Source organism: Sorghum bicolor, chromosome 7 (assembly GCF_000003195.3).
Source record: "Sorghum bicolor cultivar BTx623 chromosome 7, Sorghum_bicolor_NCBIv3, whole genome shotgun sequence".
NCBI lineage: Eukaryota > Viridiplantae > Streptophyta > Magnoliopsida > Poales > Poaceae > Sorghum > Sorghum bicolor.
This window is the reverse complement of record NC_012876.2, coordinates 65,452,518-65,470,731: the sequence shown is the minus strand read 5'-3', so window position 1 is coordinate 65,470,731 and position 18,214 is coordinate 65,452,518. Positions and strand designations below refer to the sequence as shown.

General features: G+C 50.3%; 1 protein-coding gene and 1 long non-coding RNA gene across 11 annotated transcripts; one reads left to right on the top strand and one right to left on the bottom strand.

Moving 5' to 3' along the window:
* On the top strand, positions 10,366 to 11,617 carry LOC8067049. The gene is made up of 2 exons (XM_002445946.2): positions 10,366 to 10,942; positions 11,068 to 11,617. Exons 1-2 carry the CDS (start codon positions 10,722 to 10,724, stop codon positions 11,402 to 11,404), a joined length of 558 nt encoding a protein of 185 aa, XP_002445991.1. The 5' UTR covers positions 10,366 to 10,721; the 3' UTR covers positions 11,405 to 11,617.
* Positions 11,841 to 17,620, bottom strand: LOC110436797. Of its 10 annotated transcripts, none has more exons than XR_002454649.1 (6): positions 16,653 to 17,620; positions 16,454 to 16,488; positions 15,897 to 15,974; positions 14,447 to 15,250; positions 13,240 to 13,347; positions 11,841 to 12,241 (listed from the first exon to the last, which is right to left on the bottom strand). It is a non-coding gene; the product is annotated as an uncharacterized LOC110436797 (long non-coding RNA). The 10 variants fall into 10 exon arrangements; XR_002454650.1 differs by having other exon boundaries at positions 16,943 to 17,620; XR_002454644.1 differs by having other exon boundaries at positions 16,454 to 17,620.

Sequence of the window (18,214 nt, the reverse complement as noted above, 5' to 3'; positions counted from 1 at the left end):
AGTGCATTGAGCAAGCCGAGGCTCTGGCTGAGTCTCTGGCCATCCTTACCGGCCTCGGCGACTGCGACCAGGACGTCCCCGACCCCAAGCGTCACGCCGGGAGCTTCGAGCCGGTGGAGGAAACCAAGCTAGTCTTCCTCGACCCCGGAACCTCTGAGGGCAGGGCGTTGAGGATTAGTTCCAGCCTCGACCCCAAATAGGAAGTGGTGCTCGTCGACTTTCTCCGCGCAAACACTGACATATTTGCGTGGAGCCCCTCAGACATGCCTAGCATACCGAGGGAAGTCGCCGAGCACTACTTGGACATCCGAGCCGGCTCCAAGCCCGTGAAGCAACGCCTGCGCAAATTTGACGAGGAGAAGCGTCAGGCCATCGGGGAAGAAATCCACAAGCTGTTGGCGGCCGGATTCATTAAGGAGGTATTCCATCCTGAGTGGTTAGCTAATCCCGTACTAGTCAAAAAGAAAAATGGGAAGTGGAGGATGTGTGTAGACTATAATAGTTTAAATAAAGCATGTCCAAAAAACCCCTTTCCATTACCTCGTATTGATCAGATAGTTGACTCCACCGCGGGATGCGAAATTTTATCTTTTCTTGGTGCATATTCCGATTACCACCAAATCAAGATGAAAGAGTCCGACCAGCTCGCGACTTCTTTCATCACCCCTTTTGGAATGTATTGCTACGTAACCATGCCTTTCAGCCTCAAGAACGCAGGGGCTACATATCAACGATGTATGCTCCAGGTCTTTGGGAACCTTATAGGCAAAACAGTGGAAGCTTACGTAGACGACATTGTCGTCAAGTCCAGGAAAGCAAGCGGCCTGGTTGCCGACCTGGAAGAAACGTTCCAATGCCTCGGGGCAAAGGGGATTAGGCTCAACCCCGAAAAATGTGTTTTTGGGGTCCCCCGTGGCATGCTCCTCGGGTTTATCGTGTCCGAGCGAGGGATCGAGGCCAATCCAGAAAAAGTTTCGGCCATCGCAAACATGGGCCAGATTCGCAACCTAAAGGGAGTACAGAGGGTCATGGGATGTCTAGCCTCCCTAAGCCGTTTTATCTCTCGTCTCGGGGAAAAAGGGCTACCTCTGTATAGGTTATTAAGGAAATCCGAGCATTTTTCCTGGACCCCCGAGGCCCAGGAAGCCCTCGATAAGCTCAAGGCTCTGCTCACGAACCCTCCCGTCCTGGTGCCCCCCGCCGAGGGGGAACCACTTCTTCTCTATGTCGCAGCTACCGATCAGGTGGCCAGTGCGGTTGTCGTGGTCGAAAGGAAGGAAAAAGGGCACGCCCTTCTGGTCCAAACACCGGTGTACTTCGTCAGCGAAGTACTATCCGACACAAAGACCCGATACCCCCAGATCCAAAAACTACTCTACGCTGTAGTTTTGACCCGGCGCAAGCTCCGCCATTACTTTGAGTCTCATCCAGTCTCGGTGATATCATCTTTCCCCCTGGGAGAAGTAATTCAGAACCGAGAGGCCAACGGAAGAATCGCTAAGTGGGCCATAGAGCTCATGGGTGATGGGATCACCTACGAGCCTCGAAAGGCCATAAAATCCCAAGTCCTGGCGGATTTCGTGGCAGAGTGGACCGGGACTCAGCTCCCCCACCACAGATCCAGCACGAGTGCTGGACCTTGTACTTCGATGGGTCTTTGATAAAAACCGGGGCCGGCGCGGGCCTCGTTTTCATCTCACCCCTCGGGGTAAAGATGCGGTATACGATCCGACTCCATTTTGCCGCCTCAAACAACACAGCCGAGTACGAGGCCCTCGTCAATGGTCTCCACATCGCAATCGAGCTCGAGATCAAACGGCTCGAAGTCCGAGGCGATTCTAGACTCATCATCGACCAAGTCATGAAGGAGTCTAGCTACCACGATCCCAAAATGGACGCGTACTGCAAAGCGGTCCGACGCCTGGAGGAAAAGTTCGACGGCCTCGAACTCAACCACGTGTTAAGGAAATATAATGAGGCCGCCGACGCGCTTGCCAAGATGGCATCCGAACGGGCCACAGTCCCCCCGGATGTTTTTGTCAGCGACCTCTACAAGCCTTCCGTCGACTACAAGGGCGATGGGGGGTCGGACGAACTCCCGAACGAACCAAGTTCCGACCCCAGGGATTCCGCCGCTCTAGAGCAGGAGGCCATGGACATCGAACCAGAACCACCTGCGTCTGACGACTCGCCTGACTGGCGCTACCCTTTGCTTCAACGCCTCGTCGACGGCACTTTGCCCCCAGACTTGGCTGAGGCAAGGCGCGTGGCACGTCGCGCCAAGACCTTTGTCCTCCTTGACGGGGAGATGTATAAGCGCAGCCCCTCGGGCGTCCTTATGCGTTGCATCCCACGACAGGAGGGAATCAAGCTCCTGCAGGACGTACACTCAAGGGCTTGTGGCCACCATGCCGCGCCTCGGACGCTGGTAGGAAATGCCTTCCGACAAGGCTTCTACTAGCCCACAGCTGTGGCCGACACCACTGAGATCGTGCGGACCTGTGAAGGATGCCAGTTTTACGCTCGGCAGATTCATCTCCCCGCTCAGGCCCTGCAGACGATCCCCATCACCTGGCCTTTTGCCGTCTGGGGCCTCGACCTGGTCGGGCCTTTGCAAAAAGCGCCTGGGGGCTTCACCCACTTGCTTATCACAATCGACAAGTTCTCCAAGTGGATCGAAGTCCGACCCATCACAAGGATCAAGGCCGAACAAGCAGTGCTGTTCTTCACAGATATCATCCATCGATTTGGAGTACCAAACTCCATAATCACCGATAACGGCACACAGTTCACCGGACGAAAGTTCCTGCAATTCTGCGACGGACACCACATACGTGTGGACTGGGCAGCAGTGGCTCACCCCAAGACCAATGGTCAGGTGGAACGTGCCAATGGCATGATCCTCCAGGGTCTGAAGCCCAGGATCTTCAACCGTCTGAACAAATTTGGAAAAAGTGGCTCAAAGAGCTACCGGCCGTGGTCTGGAGTCTGAGAACCTCCCGAAGCCGAGCCACAGGCTTCACCCCGTTCTTCATGGTCTATGGGTCGGAGGCCGTCCTCCCCACTGATCTGGAGTACGGATCCCCAAGGGTACAAACCTACGACGAGAACAGCTGCAAAACATTCCAAGAAGACGCACTGGACCAGCTGGATGAAGCCAGAGATGTAGCCCTCCTACACTCCGCCAAGTACCGGCAGGCCCTCCGCCGATACCATGCGCGACGAATCCGAGGTCGAGCCTTTCAAGTCGGCGACTTGGTGCTAAGGCTCAGACAAAGCAACAAGGGTCGTCACAAGTTTACACCCCCCTAGGAAGGACCCTTCGTCATCGCCGAAGTCCTCTGACCCGGCACCTACAAGCTCGCCAATGAGGCAGGGGAGGTCTTAAAAAATGCATGGAACATAGAACAGCTACGTCGCTTCTACCCTTAGGACCTTGTAAAAATTTCTTCGTTTATTCATCACCTTGGAAGAATAAATGAAAATTCAAATTATATGGCCTTTTTTCTTATCAGAGAGACTCGGACCTGCCTAGCAGAGTCCGAGCCTCCCTCGGGGGCTAACAAGGGGGGAACCCCCTGTGGCGACTCCAAATCTTTTTCCTTTTTTCGCTCAAGTCAAAGGAACCCCGACCCAAGGTCTTCCTCCTCTCTCCTAGAAAGACTTAAGAAACTGAAAACTCATCCCCTAAATCTTAAGGCATGAGCCCGAGGAAAGATCTACGCTCACGAGCAAAGACCGCCTCTACTCACCTTAGATTCGAGGGACGGATTCGGACTTCTAAAAAGGCACTAAGGAAAAAGGAAAAAGACTTAGGCTCGGGGACTCTGGCTAGCGCAAAACTCTAAGTAGCTCACCCGACCTCGCGCTGCCGAGGTCGGATCGGCATAAGGAAAAAGAAAATAACACACTTAGGAAAAAAGCCTAAAAAAGAGCAGTTATACAAAGGGAAAATTGGCTACTAGACATGCAAAGTGGTGACCATTGCTGGAAGACACTTTTTCATATAACACTCACCACCAAAACAATTGCCATTTGTAAACCATAAGGCCAACGGCTATGAAATTTTAACAGCAACAAGATACGATAGTTATCTACAAATCATCTAATACTCACTTCCATAGAAAATCTCGTTAAGGACACGAAATCATGTCCACCAGCAAATCATGGCTGTTAAGGTTGCTGGTGGACATGATTTCATGTCCTTAACGAGATTTTCTATGGAAGTGAGTATTAGATGATTTGTAGATAACTATCATATCTTGTTGCTGTTAAAATTTCATAGCCATCGACCTTATGGTTTACAAATGGCAACTGTTTTAGTGGTGAGTGTTACATGAAAAAGCCACATTGGACATTAACATTGTATATATAATACAAGGCCCACTAGCCTTAATACCCACACAAAGAAAAAAGAAATCTAAGGGTCCTGCTGCCCTGTCTGCCCAGGTCCTTGAGCCCCAAGGGGGGAAGCTCCACCTCGTCGTCGAAGAAGGCGGCCAAGGCATCTCCGGGGGCAGCCGCGGCGTCTTCAAGCCTCTGCACCTCCTCCTGGGCCTCCGTCTCATCATCTGGATGAACGTAGCCCTCACAGACCGCCGGCAAGTCAATGCCGGCATAGTGAGAGCTCACCACCGCCAGGGCTTTCTTCACCCCGGTGTGGAGCGCCTCCCTCATCCTCTCCCCGGCCCGGGAGTAAAGGGCTTCGACCTGACTCCGTAGCGACGATCCCGACGCCGACACCCCGAGCCCCTCACACGCCGAGGTGACCATGGCTTCAAGAGCCGAGCGGTCCGAAGCCTCGGCATCAAGGGACTCCTGCAGGGCCTCGGCAGTAGAGGTCGCCTCGACCACCTTCCTCTCCAATTCTGTTGAAAAGCAGAACAAGAAACAAAAAGTCAGGAAGACTAACTCAAAGTACAAAGGGGGGCCAAGGTAAAAGGCACAAGTTTTACCCTCAGCTCGCTTCTCATGCTCCGTCGAGCTCCGGTGCAAACGGGCCACCTGACTCTGAGCGGCAGCGAGGTCGCCCTGAGTCTGGTTCAGGGCAAGGTCTTTTTCGGCGAGCAAAGCCTCAAGCCGGGCGACCTCGCCCTTATACCTCTCAGCCGCCGCCTTCTGCACCTCGGAGTCCTGGGTAAGGACCCCAACCCTCTCCTCCAGGGGGCGACCTTGTCCCGGGCCTCCTTAGCCTCGGCTGCCAGTGTCGAGCACTTCTGCCGAAGCTCGGCAGAGATCTCGCACTCCTTTGCGAGCTCCCCCTCAGCCGCCTCCCTGGCAGCCCTCTCGTTCTCATAGGACGCCCAGGCATCCCTTTCTCGACGGAGAAAAACTGACTTCTCTAGGGAGGTGGCCTTGAGCGCCTGTAGAATCAGAAGTCGCACAGGGAGTTAGTACTGCAAAACAAAGCAAAAATACTTCACAACATGGGCAAAAGCCTTACCTGGGCCAAATTGAACATGTCTTGGCTCACGAGCTGAGAAGCTCGGTTGATGGCCTCGATACTGGCACGCCCGCATGCGTCTAGACCCTGCCAGAGATAATTCTCCGATGGGTCATCCAGAACGAACCTGGCCCCTCCCTCTGCACTATCGAGGTTGGGCCAGAATATGGGGCTCCTACCCCATTGAGCATCGCCCTCCCCTCCCGCCGTGGGTGCCTCAGGCGCCGCGCTGGACGCCACGATGGCTCGGCCTTCCTCAGCATGCGCAGGTCGGACCGCACCTCCCAAACCAGCATCCACCGGAGGAGGCGCAGCCCCGGGGGCAAGGGCTGTCTCCTCTGGTTCTTGGGGCTTCGGCACCCCCGTGTCCTGCCCCTGGTGGCGCTCTCCCACCTCGCAGCTCGGAGGTGGCGGCGACACGGGCCTAGCCGACCCGGGAGTTGACTGTGCCCCCCTCTTCACAGCCTTCAGGGGGGCCAGCGCCACCGAAGGCGCCTTTTGCTTATGACTGGGGGAGCAACACCAAATCAGAAGAAAGAGAAAAACAAAAAATCAGTGAAAGGATCAGAAATCCTATACATACCTCGCTCGGGGAGCAGCCTTCTTCAGAGAGCTTGGAGCTCCTTGGGGGCCTCCCGAATCGCCAGGGGCCGCTGACTGAACACCCGTCTCGCCCGCTGTCGGCGCGGGGGCCACGACGGCGGTCTCAGTCTGCGTCGCCTCCACCAAGACGCCGGTTCCCGCCCCAGGCGCTGGGCGAGGTTCGGCTACACCCTCTGGCACCACCGGTTGGAGGGGCGCCTCGGATTCGCCCCCAAACGCCCTCTCCCCCTCCTGGAGACCCGCGGGGGCTGAACCATCCCGAGGTACGCTGTCCTCGTCATCCACGATGATGTGGGGGACGGCCTGTCCGCCCCCCGGCGCCTGGGTCCCCTCGGGGGCCTCCGACCCCACCCAGGCCTTCGACCCCTCTGGGATCTCAGTTCCCCCGCCAGCGGGGGGGGCCTATGTCATCCTCCTCCATCAGCTCGTCAAGCCAGTCGGCATTGCCGCCCCCGCCCTCTATCTCCGAGACCGAAGGCTCGGGAGAGGGGGGCGGGGCGATCCCCGCCTTCTCGGCTTCACGGTGATTCTTGGCGGAGATCTCCCGCCGTTGCGCTTTCCGTGCTGCTTTGGCCTTCTTGTCCTCCTTGGTCTTCTTTTGCTCCTCATTCCGGGCCTGGTTCTTGGCCCAGATCTCCTTGTCCTCTGGGACAGGGGGCAGGAAATCCTTGACGACCTCCATCCTCTGCGAACAATCAGGGGTCAAGAAAAAGGCAAGAAGGAAAAAGGAAGAAGGCACAAAAATCCACACTTTACCAGAGAAATATAGCCCTTTTCAGGGTGCATCGGAACCATCCGGGAATTCTTCATGTCCGGGTGCGTCGTCTTCTCCACCCGGGCTGTGATGTCCGATGCCGATATCGGCTCGGCTAACATCTTCGTCCCAGCCCAGGGGACGTCCCGAGTCATCTCGAACATGGGCACCCGACGCTGCGCCAGCGGAAGCAGGCTCCTCTTGTGGAACGCTATTGCCACCGTGGCCGCGGTAACTCGGGCATCCTGCAGCTTCTGAAGCCCCGCAAGCAGCGGGGCGAGCTTCTTCTGCTCCTCTGACGGAGCACCCCACGCCCACTTCTGGGGGGTCTCCATCACCATCTTCCCGGTATACTTCGGCAGCAGACCGCCGTCATTCCGGAGGTAGAACCACCCACTCTGCCACCCCCGGTTTGACGAGGGCATCGAGCTCCAGATGTACAACCCGGCCCGTTGCTGACGAAGCTGCAGCGTGCAGCCGCCGGCTCGCAGGGAGAACTTCTCCTTCCCCACGTAACGGGCCGACATCTCCGCCTTGAAGAGGTGAAGCCAGAGGTTCCAATTGACAGGAACCCCTCGCAGACCGTGGCGAAGACGGCGGCCTGCATCACCGAATTGGGGTTCAGGTTGTGCAGGTCCACCTCATAGTAGTGGAGGATCGCCCTGATCAGACGACCGGCCGGAACCCCAAACCCCCAGTCTAAGAACGACAGGAAGCAAACCACATAGCCCGGTGGCGGGTTTGGCTCCCTGTCGTTCGCCGAGGGAACGATCCACTCCGGGAACTCGACATCCTTGAGAGGACGGAGAATCCTGGCCTTCACACGCGCCTCCAGCGCGGACTTGGTCACATTGCAGGGTGGCCACGCCTCAACGCCGGCCATGGTTTCGGGTGGAAAAGGAGCATCTGCACGGCGGAAGTGGAGAAGAGGGCGGCAGAAGAAAAGGCAGGAGGCAAGGACTTTTTTGCGCAGGAGCGAGAGGAAAGAAACCAAGCCCCCAGCGGCCGCTTTTATAGAAGGAGCGCGCTACGACCACACCGCCTGCGCAGAAGGCCAAGCGAGAGAGAGAGCAACCGTCGCCCATCCCCCGCCAGGTGACAAATTCGAAGCGCCAACTCCCTCCGATTCTCACGCCCACCGCACGCGCACATTTATTTCGCAGGCGAAACGTCCCATCCAGCCAGGGTGAGACGGCACGGCTGTTTCGAGTCCCCACGCGCCGCGCCTCAAAAGAAGCGCCCTGAAAAGTTATGTCAGGGCGGTTCCTTCCAGGGGACGCGGCGCCCGACCCCCCGCTGACCAAGCGTCGCAGGAAGGTCTCCGTCGGGCGCGGTTTTCCGTCTCGCCCGACCCCATCAAGACCCCGAGCAAAGTTGCAAGACGGTTTCCGTCGGGCGCAGATTCCGTCTCGCCCGACCCCAACACTACAGAACAAGTTCGAAAAAAGCCTTTCGAGGCCCAAAATCCCCAGGCCATGGCCACCTACGTTCCAGAGGTTGCGAGACTGACCTGCAACACAGGTTCGAACAGTCACCTCAGGATGACTGAGCGAGGGATGACTGAAGATGAGCACAATAGAGGCCAAGGTCCGAGCCCCATAGGGAGTCGGCGCATCTTTACAAGTCATATCCGAGACCCTTGCGAGTGTCGCGTGAGTGGGATCCCATCGAGGGAGGCATCGAGCCCTTGGAACCTAACGAACGGTTCCGACATCCACCATGACTGCCCTCGGGTACTTTTTGAGATGTGCCCATAGGGCCACTAGCCGACCCCTATCGAATGGGACTCGGACATCCGCTTGGATCTACCCGCCTGCAGCTCCCGGGAAGCGTCGTGACTCGCCCATCGAGGGTAGTACGGCACGACCCACCCCTCCTCCGAACGAAAGGAAGAATGATGGACGTAATTACAATACGAGAAAGAACCTGATCGACCCTTGCGGGGAAAGGGCTCGGGGGCTTCCTCGCACCATGGGAACAGGCACTACGTGTAAAGAACACGCAACCTACCCCTCAAAATACTCCAAACTATAACTGTCAGGGGTAAAAGTCTTTGAAGGAATAACACCATTCCTCCAAAAGGCTCGGGGGCTACACCCGGCGGGTGCGCTCGCGCGCACCCTCCGGAAAAAATTAAAAAGGCTCTTAGTCAACATTAGTCCCTTGGAAAAAGAACCTCTGAAGAGGCGACCTCACCCCTTCAGAGGCTCTGGGGCTCCTGTTGGGTACCATAAAAAGGGATACCCAAATCAGAATAATAAAAAACGCAAAAAACAGAGCATATTAACCATAATCACCGGGGCACGGTCCCCAGCTCATTTAACCCCTCAGGGCCTCGGACGCAAGTTCCGACTCGCCTGACCCCTTAGGGCCTCGGACGCAAGTTCCGACTCGCCCGACCCCTCAGGGCCTCGGACGCAAGTTCCGACTCGCCCGACCCCTCGGGGCCTCGGATGCAAGTTCCGACTCGCCCGACCCTTCGGGGTTTCGGACGCAAGTTCCGCCTCGCCCGATCCCTTCTGGGCTCAGGCGTCGGACCCCGCTCCACCAGGTCAACAAGACTTCCACCATACGGCGTCCGTACCCACGAAGTGACAAGCGCGATGACTCCCATACCGCAGCAGGGCAGGGTGCCGACTGTTCCAACCACCCTGGTCACTGTGGCCTTACCTCTTTTACTGTGGCGTACTGCCTCACAGTAGAAAGGGAATGGGGGAGGTTAATCAGCACTACTATTTGACGTCCTTTCCCACTATTGACGGGATGATCAGCAGTACCGGCGATCCGACCCCCATGACTTCTACAGGGCTCGGTAACCCTCCACAGAAACAGCCATCCCTCAAGGACAAGAAGGACAGGCTTCACAGGGTCGGGACTGTGACTCTTCCGCTCGGCAGAGGGAAATCTACCCATGTAAATCCCTGTCTCCCCTTGAGGCTATAAAAGGGGAGCCAAGGCTCATAGCTAGGATCAGGTACACACACGCCCAATACACTCTTCCACAGAGCATCAACCAGCACTCTGTCCACCACTAAGTCGAGACCTGGGACTTAGCCCTCTCTCGCAACCTGCTTGTACCCCTACTACAAGCACCTCTGGGTGCAAAGTTATACAGAACCCCCGATCACACTGGACGTAGGGCATTCTTGGCCTGAACCAGTATAAATCTCCTGTGTCTCACTTGCACCACCATCCAAGCTCGGGTAATCACGCAGACTTATACTCGTTAGTCCCTAGACCACGAGTCTAGATGCCGACAGAATGTATTAGAAGAGTGTCAGAAGAGTTTTGTGAATATTAATAAAAAACAAATTATATAGCTCGCCTGAAGACTGCAAGACAAATTTATTAAGCCTAATTAATCCAGCATTAGCATGTATGGGTTGTTGTAGCAATTATGGTTTAATCATAGACTAATTAGACTTAAAAAATTCATTTCATGATTTATAACTAAATCGTGTGTCCAATAATTTGATGGGATGAGTGAAAAATTTTTGAACTGAGGAACTAAATATATCTATAATTTTTCTTAAAAAGTGGCTAAATTATAAAAAAATAGAGTAAGCCTGTTCGTTTTTTTTTCAGCCGTACTTTTTCTATCGGCCAGCAGTATATTTTTCTCATAATAAATTAGCCATCCATAACTACAAGCTCAGAGACACAACGACGAGCAAAAGCAAACTCGCAGGGATCAGCAGTAGCGGCCCGGTCCCTGCACTCGGCAGACGCGGCGGGGAAGCAAGAAGCAAGAAGGAAAAAAACACCGGTTCCTCCGCGCCCGCGGTTTCAGTTGCTTCCTTCCTTGCTCGCGGAAGCCACAAAGAGAAGCCTCCTTCCTCCGTTCCGTGCGCCACGACGGAAGCAACCGCTGTCCTCTCGCCTTCACCAAACCAAACCCACAACAACCACTCTAGCCCGCCGATGGAGGTGGATCCGGCGGCGGACGAGAGGAGGAAGAACAAGGGCGGGCTGGAGTGGGAGCTGGAGCGCCACTACGACGACTTAGAGCGGGAGATGATGCTGATGGCCGCCGACGACCGGCCGCACAAGCAGCAGCGGTGGCGGCACCGGCCCGATCTGCTCCAGAACTGCGACCTGCCCCCACCGGCCAAGCTCTTCGGCCCCGTCCCCACTCTGCAGAGGTAACACACCTACCGTCTCCAAATCCTTTCTCGCCCGTCGGGATTGCAATCCGACCTTTTCTGCTGCGCGCGCCCGCCCGCCCGTGTCTCGGTGTTTGATTCGATTGATTGAATTCATTCAAAAGGCTGGAGACCGCCGCTGCCAAGGACGACGGCCTGCTGCGGGCGCTGCGCTTGTCGCAGTCGCGCGCGCGGGAGGCGGAGGACAAGCTGGCGGCCGCGGGCGCCACCAACGTCGACCTCGCGGCGCTGCTCGTGCGGGACTCCGTCGCGCTGTCCGCGCACCGCCGCTGGGTCATGATGCTGGAGGCCGAGAACTCCCTGCTCCGAGGACGAGGAGAAGGTGCGGACCCGGAACCGCAACCAGACCCAGACCACGGCGCCGGCGGGGTGGCCGTGTGGTGGGTCGCGCTCGCCGTCTGCGTCGGCGTCGGCCTCGCGCTCGGCAGGTTCCTCTGCTGAACTGTCAACAGCTTCCTCTCACATCTCCCAGGTCATGGATGGATGGGTTTTGAAAGCGGAAACCGCTGTCATCCCAATTCCCACCACACAACAACACAACACACTTGATCGACGTCCTTGGCATCACATCACACGCATTCGAATCGTGTAGCAGTACTAGTTAGTTTCAATTCAATAGGAAATGAAAATGTGACACTGTAGTATTTTCGTTTTTATTTGACAAACATTGTCCAATTATAAAATAACTAGGCTTAAAAAATTCGTCTCGTGATTTATAGGTAAACTGTACAATTAGTTATCTTTTTTTATCTATACTAGGTAGCGTACCCGTGCGTTGCTACGGGACAACTAAATTTTTTTATTATAAATATACGGATCACATGATAAAATAATAATACTGTCAAATTAAATACCAACATTAAAGTGCCATTTAATATAAAAAGCAATGTTCATGAAATTAACATTATAACTCAAGTTTGACGTATGCTGTATCATTACAAAAAAAACAATGTTAAGAGTGTAGCTCATAATGATAATCTATATCACCTAATATACTCTCGCATCAAGCCACATCATCGAAATATCAGCCATTACATAGTTATACCAATTTCTTTTATCTACCCATCCACTAATCATACATGGTACATCATCTCTTCACCTGCTTGACAGAGTAATGTCCTTTGCATCCATGCTTTTGCTTCTTTGTGTGCCAATCAATGTTGCTTGGAGGAAAACTATTTTTGTGATGATGAATGGAATCAACCAATGTACAGCCACAGTAGTAGGTACATGACCACAAATATTAACAAATAAAACATATGGAGCTGCAAACCGCTCCTGTAAAACCAAATTAAATATGGACAAGTGAAAACAAGTGCAGGCTGGGTGGCTATAGGGAAATAAAGAATCATAGAAAAGATCACATATAGTTAGTTTTCAGCTTCATGCTATTGGCAATTTATTTTTCTCTCATTTCCTACTCGAAACATAAAATTAATGTGACTAATAAAATAAATCAGATTATATACTATTAGTAAAGAGATATATGCATGCATCATTCGAATGTCCAGTGCATTCAAATGATCCGCAGTATGTCAAAATCCATACATCTAGATAGACCATATATACATACAAGGAGTGTCTTTTTTTGGAACTCAAGTGATGGGACATGAGAAGAAAAACACATATTCGAATATCTCAGTTCTAGCAGTTCAAATTAAGTAGATCATATATTAAGCACCTCTGAAAGCTATCAGGCAACAAGTGAAAATACCATACTTCCTCCCTTCTATCTTAAAGATCTATCAGGTACCAAAAAAAATCAACAAATCTAGAGTGGAATTCAACTTTCAGTTGTCTGAAGAGTAACGGCTAATGCTTGCATGTAGGCACATTTTAGAATAGCCCTATCTATTTGCAAGAGTGTGGACAAGCCTCTCAGATGCAAGTTTATTTTACCATTAGGCGAGGAATGACTTGAAGAAAATAAATAAACAACAGGTATAAGAGGGCAATTAATTAAGGAAACTCATGGTTGTAGTTTCTGTTTTCACTATTCAGTATTTAGCAGTAACCTATGTATTTGTATTATTTGTATTCGGCAATTGTTGATTTTGTGCTAACATAATCAGTATTTATAGATTTCAGGTTTACAGAATTGTAGACTACATGTCATTGCTAGATGGTTGTATTCCTGAGAAAGGCATGTAGGAGGCCAGAAAAATAAAACAGAAAAGATAATTTTGAAGGGGTTTCTTTGAATTTTGTCTGAGCATACAGAAACTAATTGAACTTCACTGCAGCAGTTGTGGGGCAGGGTTCACATTCAAACTAACCTTCTTACTGTGTTTGGCGAGGTGTTAAAGGTTTCCTACAGCTTCTGGGTGACTATGCCACAGAGTAGACAGGAGATGATGACACAAATGTCTCACTTCTTGTATTTTCTACAGTATAAAAATAATTAAACTATAAACACCCACATGCTAGCAAAGAAAAAAATCATTTGGGAACACGTGTTAGTAAAAACATGAGCCAAAACTGGACATAGTTAAGATTTCTTTAAATTATTGCCTTCAAAATGATAGAATACAGACAGTATTGGCAAGAAAACATAAAAAAAAGAAACATGCTTTAAGATACTAAAAATTACAGGTGAAGTTCTCATCTGAGATCACAAGATTTAACCTGTAATGAAATCAGAATTTGAGTGTTATTTTACTATATAAAGCATCACAAAATATAACAAAATTGTATCCAAACCCGTATGCTATACTCAAACCAAATGCACTGATAAATTATACATTTCTCCTTTTGACATTTCACAGAAAATAAGATGCTATATATTCCATCTTAAAGAAATTTAGATCCTAAGCAGCCTGCATTTCTACCAACAACTAACTGTAAAGCAGTCCAACTGAACCAGCTACAAGTTGCAGTTGACCTCGCCTCTGTGTGTTTTGCTGAGTAAATCTATATCCAATTCAGTCATTCAGTCAATTGCCGGACCATGAACTGAAGGGCGATTGAACAGCACCTAGAATGGGCAGGTAGCCAGAGGTGATGGGCGGCGATGCCTGATTGCCAAGCTGTCCTCTCTGGCGATGCGGGCTTCAGGTCAGATGTATAAATATGACTGATGTGGCTTTTGTAGTAAAATAGAATGCATAATGCATGGCAGCTGAATGGCTTCTCCTATATAAGGGCAGAGGAGACATGATTTAATAATGGCTCGCAAGATCTAAGTATAGATATATAGGGTGGTATCCCCTGTATTGTAGCTTAATTAACTGATGTTACTACATTGGCTGTTGTTATCATTGTTGTTTAAAAAAGAAGATATATTGAGACATGTGTGCCCCATCAGTAGGCCTCGATCTTACTATTTAATCAATAGTGGTGCCCACCTTGATAATATATTTTCTTAGTTGGAGTAGTGGTTCATCGGGACAGTAACAGATCGAGAACTGACTAAATCGTGATAGAATGGGATTAATGAAGAAAGGACAGTGCACACAAGAAAATAAACCAGAGATTAGGATGGACCTCGGTGCCTATGCGTGGCCTTCAACGCTCGTCAACAATGCGTGTTGCCGCTACCGCTCGGCTTACGCGATGTCGTCGCCACTCCTAGGTCTTGTTTGTTCCCCACTGGCAATCTGTGATGGCGCAGCTTCCCCTCACGGCGACACCCTCAGCAATGGCAGCGACTGCCCGAGTTCCGCGTGGGAGAGATGGCCGGTGATGTGGGCCGGTGATGGTCGGAGTATAAAGCAATCAACCATAGACAGGTAATAGCAAAAAAGAAAGTAAGAGCAAAAAGCAATAAATGACCAACAAGTGTTCATTCTATTTTAAGAGAATTGTAAGCCAAATACTTCACAAATGCAACTGAACAAACTTCCTAAGCATCATGAGCTCTTCCCCCCTAAGCATGACCTCTCTCTCCATAAGTAAGAAAGGCTCTAGTCACTGTTTGGCTATTTCAAGAAATGTGTATCTCCAAATAACAGAGACAATTGTCACAACACATTGTGCAGTGAAAAAGGAAATTAATCGTTGATTGTGCAAATGCGTTGTAAATTGCTTCTCTCTGTTTCTCAGATGCAGACAACACATTGAGCTAACTAATATGTTGGACTCACGATCATCTCCAACAACACAACAAAGGTAAGATTAATTACACAACAAAGTTAGGGTTGGCCGATTTTGCACAGCAGGAAGCAAAAAGAAGGGGGTTGGAACACCTGGTATCAGCAATGGTTGAGCGGATGTGGCATTGGTCCTCGATGGCGGCGTGGTAGTGGACCTTGGTGGCGATGTTCCAGCTCTCTGGTAGTATGGTCAGGCCTGAAAAGATACTACAATAATGTGAAGCACATAATAGCTATACTGCCTGTTTTAGAATTAACAATTTTCAAGTAGCCATTCAGTCAAAAAAGAAAGTAAAAGGAAAATAAATGTATATACATTATTGCTATTATTTCACCAATGCATGCATGAGAAAGCAACACATCCAAGATCCATCCACTGGTAACACAAAGCAGCAATTGGAGATAGTGGGATACAATTTCAACTATCATAGTTTGTTAAAAAAATGTTTCTAAAGCAAACAAGAGAAAATGTCACAGAAAACAGCCAGCATTAAATCCTGCATTTCTCTTGTAGGAAAGAGCTCAAGAGTTGTGGTGGAAACCATGTGATCACTTCCATATCACACAGTCACCTCGCTTTCCAAATCCATCACTAATCCAGAACAAAACAGACTGCAGCCAGATGGATCCAGAAAAACAGAACCAGTGCAAAGAGCGATGCAACATACAAAAGGATAAAAAACAGAACTGCTTGGAGGAAGACAGAAGCAAAAGACCAACAATGGAATATGCAGTCCAGACCCTCCTGTCAGCTAATGACTGAATGGTCAAACAAAACATATGCTAGAACAACTTCATTGAGTTCACAATTTACTTCTAGATGGAAAAAAGAAGCAAAATACCAACACTCCAGGCCCTCCTAACAGTTGATATGGATGGTAAGAAGTTCCGGTTTGGGTGCTGACACTGATGTAAATTATCTGTAAGAGCATCTCCAAGAGATTAGCCAAAAACAATAGCCAAATTTACTGATTTAGCTACTCTCTAAAATAGATTTGACAAAAAATATTAGAGTACTCCAAGAGACTCTGTAAAGGATGGCTAGTGAGGTAGGCTATCCAAAAGTAGAGAGCGAATAAGGTGGGATGGAGAGCTACTAAATTTAAAGAGTCGTTTACAAAGTCTGTTAGAAACGTTTTTCCTTTAACAATAGCTAAATTTATCTTTAGAAAATGATTTGGTTAATCTCTTGGAGATGCTCTAAACAGTATGCATTTGAATTTGCCACTATATGATGCAGCTATATCTATGGTGCATTTCAGCGATATATCTATGGTGCATTTCAGCGATATATCTATGGTGCAGCTACAAGAGCTAAAGTGACACTTAATTAAATGATATTCAGCAGAATAAATGATGAAATAAACTCATGCTCATATTGAATTTGTAGGATTCACACCTCCAATAATTTTTCTTCAGGTTCAGCCTCTTGAACTACAGAAAAAAAGACCATCAGCAAAATGGACTGCAGAAAAAAAACACTCAGTCATTGAAACCCCTGATGTGCCCTAAGCAATTGAAGCAAAGATCCCTCAACTTTCTTCTTACTTTTAGAATTGGACAGATCGGATACAACACCACAATTTCTACAGACTTACCAGACATAGGTAAACACCAAAATTAATTAGTGTCATCTGGAATGCAAGACTTGCCTCAAGCACAGGCTCTGCGACTTCCTCATACACAAGTTTGTGTCTAGCTAATTTGTAGGATTTACAACTATAGAAAATAAGACCATCAATATAATCGACTGCAGAAAAAACACTTTTATACACTTCAAGCAATTGCCTTGACTGATGCTAGCTGCAGCTAGCGATTCATAGTAGAAAAATAATATCCATGTGCTCGGTTTCAGAAAACAGGAAGGGGAGAGAAGGGGTACGAATACCTGGTGGGTGTTGGCCGCCGCCGGCGGGTATACGATGCCTCTAGCACCACCCTATCGATGATGCCCTAAGACGCTGCATCCGCCGCATCACTTCAACTTGAGACGCGTAGATCTTGGGTCCGACACTTCAAACGCCGCTTTGCCCCGTCCCTGCCACGGCTCACGATGCCCGCCGCAGCAGCGTGGTTATGGTTAGGGTGTGGGCGAGGGCCGAGTGCGACGCCACCACCAGCGTGTGCAATGGAGACGATAACAACGAATGCGAGGGCGAGCGGTACCACTGTGAGGGTGAGGGCGAGCAGAGGAGATTGCAGAGGGGAGAGACGACGTGACGGCGGTGGCTTCTGCGGGCGAACGTGGGTTGGTGAGGCGGCGCCGAGGAGGATCTGGGAGGGGAGCGTCGACGAGGATCTGGGAGGGGGCGCCGAGGAGGATTTGGGAGCGGGGCTCCGAGCAGGATACGGGAGGGCCGAGGAGTATCTGGGAGGGGGGGCTCTGCGTCGACGCGGATCTGGGAGGGACGGAGGGGGCGGCGAGGAGAGGCGGATTTGGGAGCGGGGCTCCGAGCGGAAGAGAGAGCCGGGCGGGATGCGCGTCGCAGGGGCAGGACGAAACCGCGAGAGAAGAATGTCGCACGAAAAGTTTGTCCACGTTTTGGTCTTTTTAGTTGTAGGAGATTAAATATTTCATGCATATGCCGCAAGATTCGATGTGATAGAAAATCTTGTAAAGTTTCGGGTTGTTGGTGCATCTAAACAAGGCCTTAGTACATACTACAGCTTGGGTAAATATATGATTATTATTAATTACTGTTACTGCTTAGCATTCTCCTTGCTTGCTGCTGTAAAATTATAAAGCCCTGTTTAGTTCTCCATCCAAAAAAATTTTCATCCATTCCATCAAATTTTTGGACACATGCATGAAACATTAAATATAGATAAAAAAAATTAATTACACAGTTTTGTTGAAAATCGCGAGACTAATCTTTTAATTATGCTTAATGGATTTGTCTTGCAGTTTCAGACGAGCTATGTAATTTATTTTTTTATTAGTTTCTAAAAATTTCTTTCCGACATCTTTTCGACATATCCGGTGACACTCAAAACTTTTTATCTTCAATCTAAACGGACCCTTAAATCCACGACACACAGACGATGAGAAAAGGCCTTTTTTTTTTTTTGAGTAAGACGATGAGAAAAGGCCTTAGGTTGTCGACTGGAGTACACAACCATCTGAATTTGATGCCTGCCTTGAAGTTCCGGCGATTCCGTG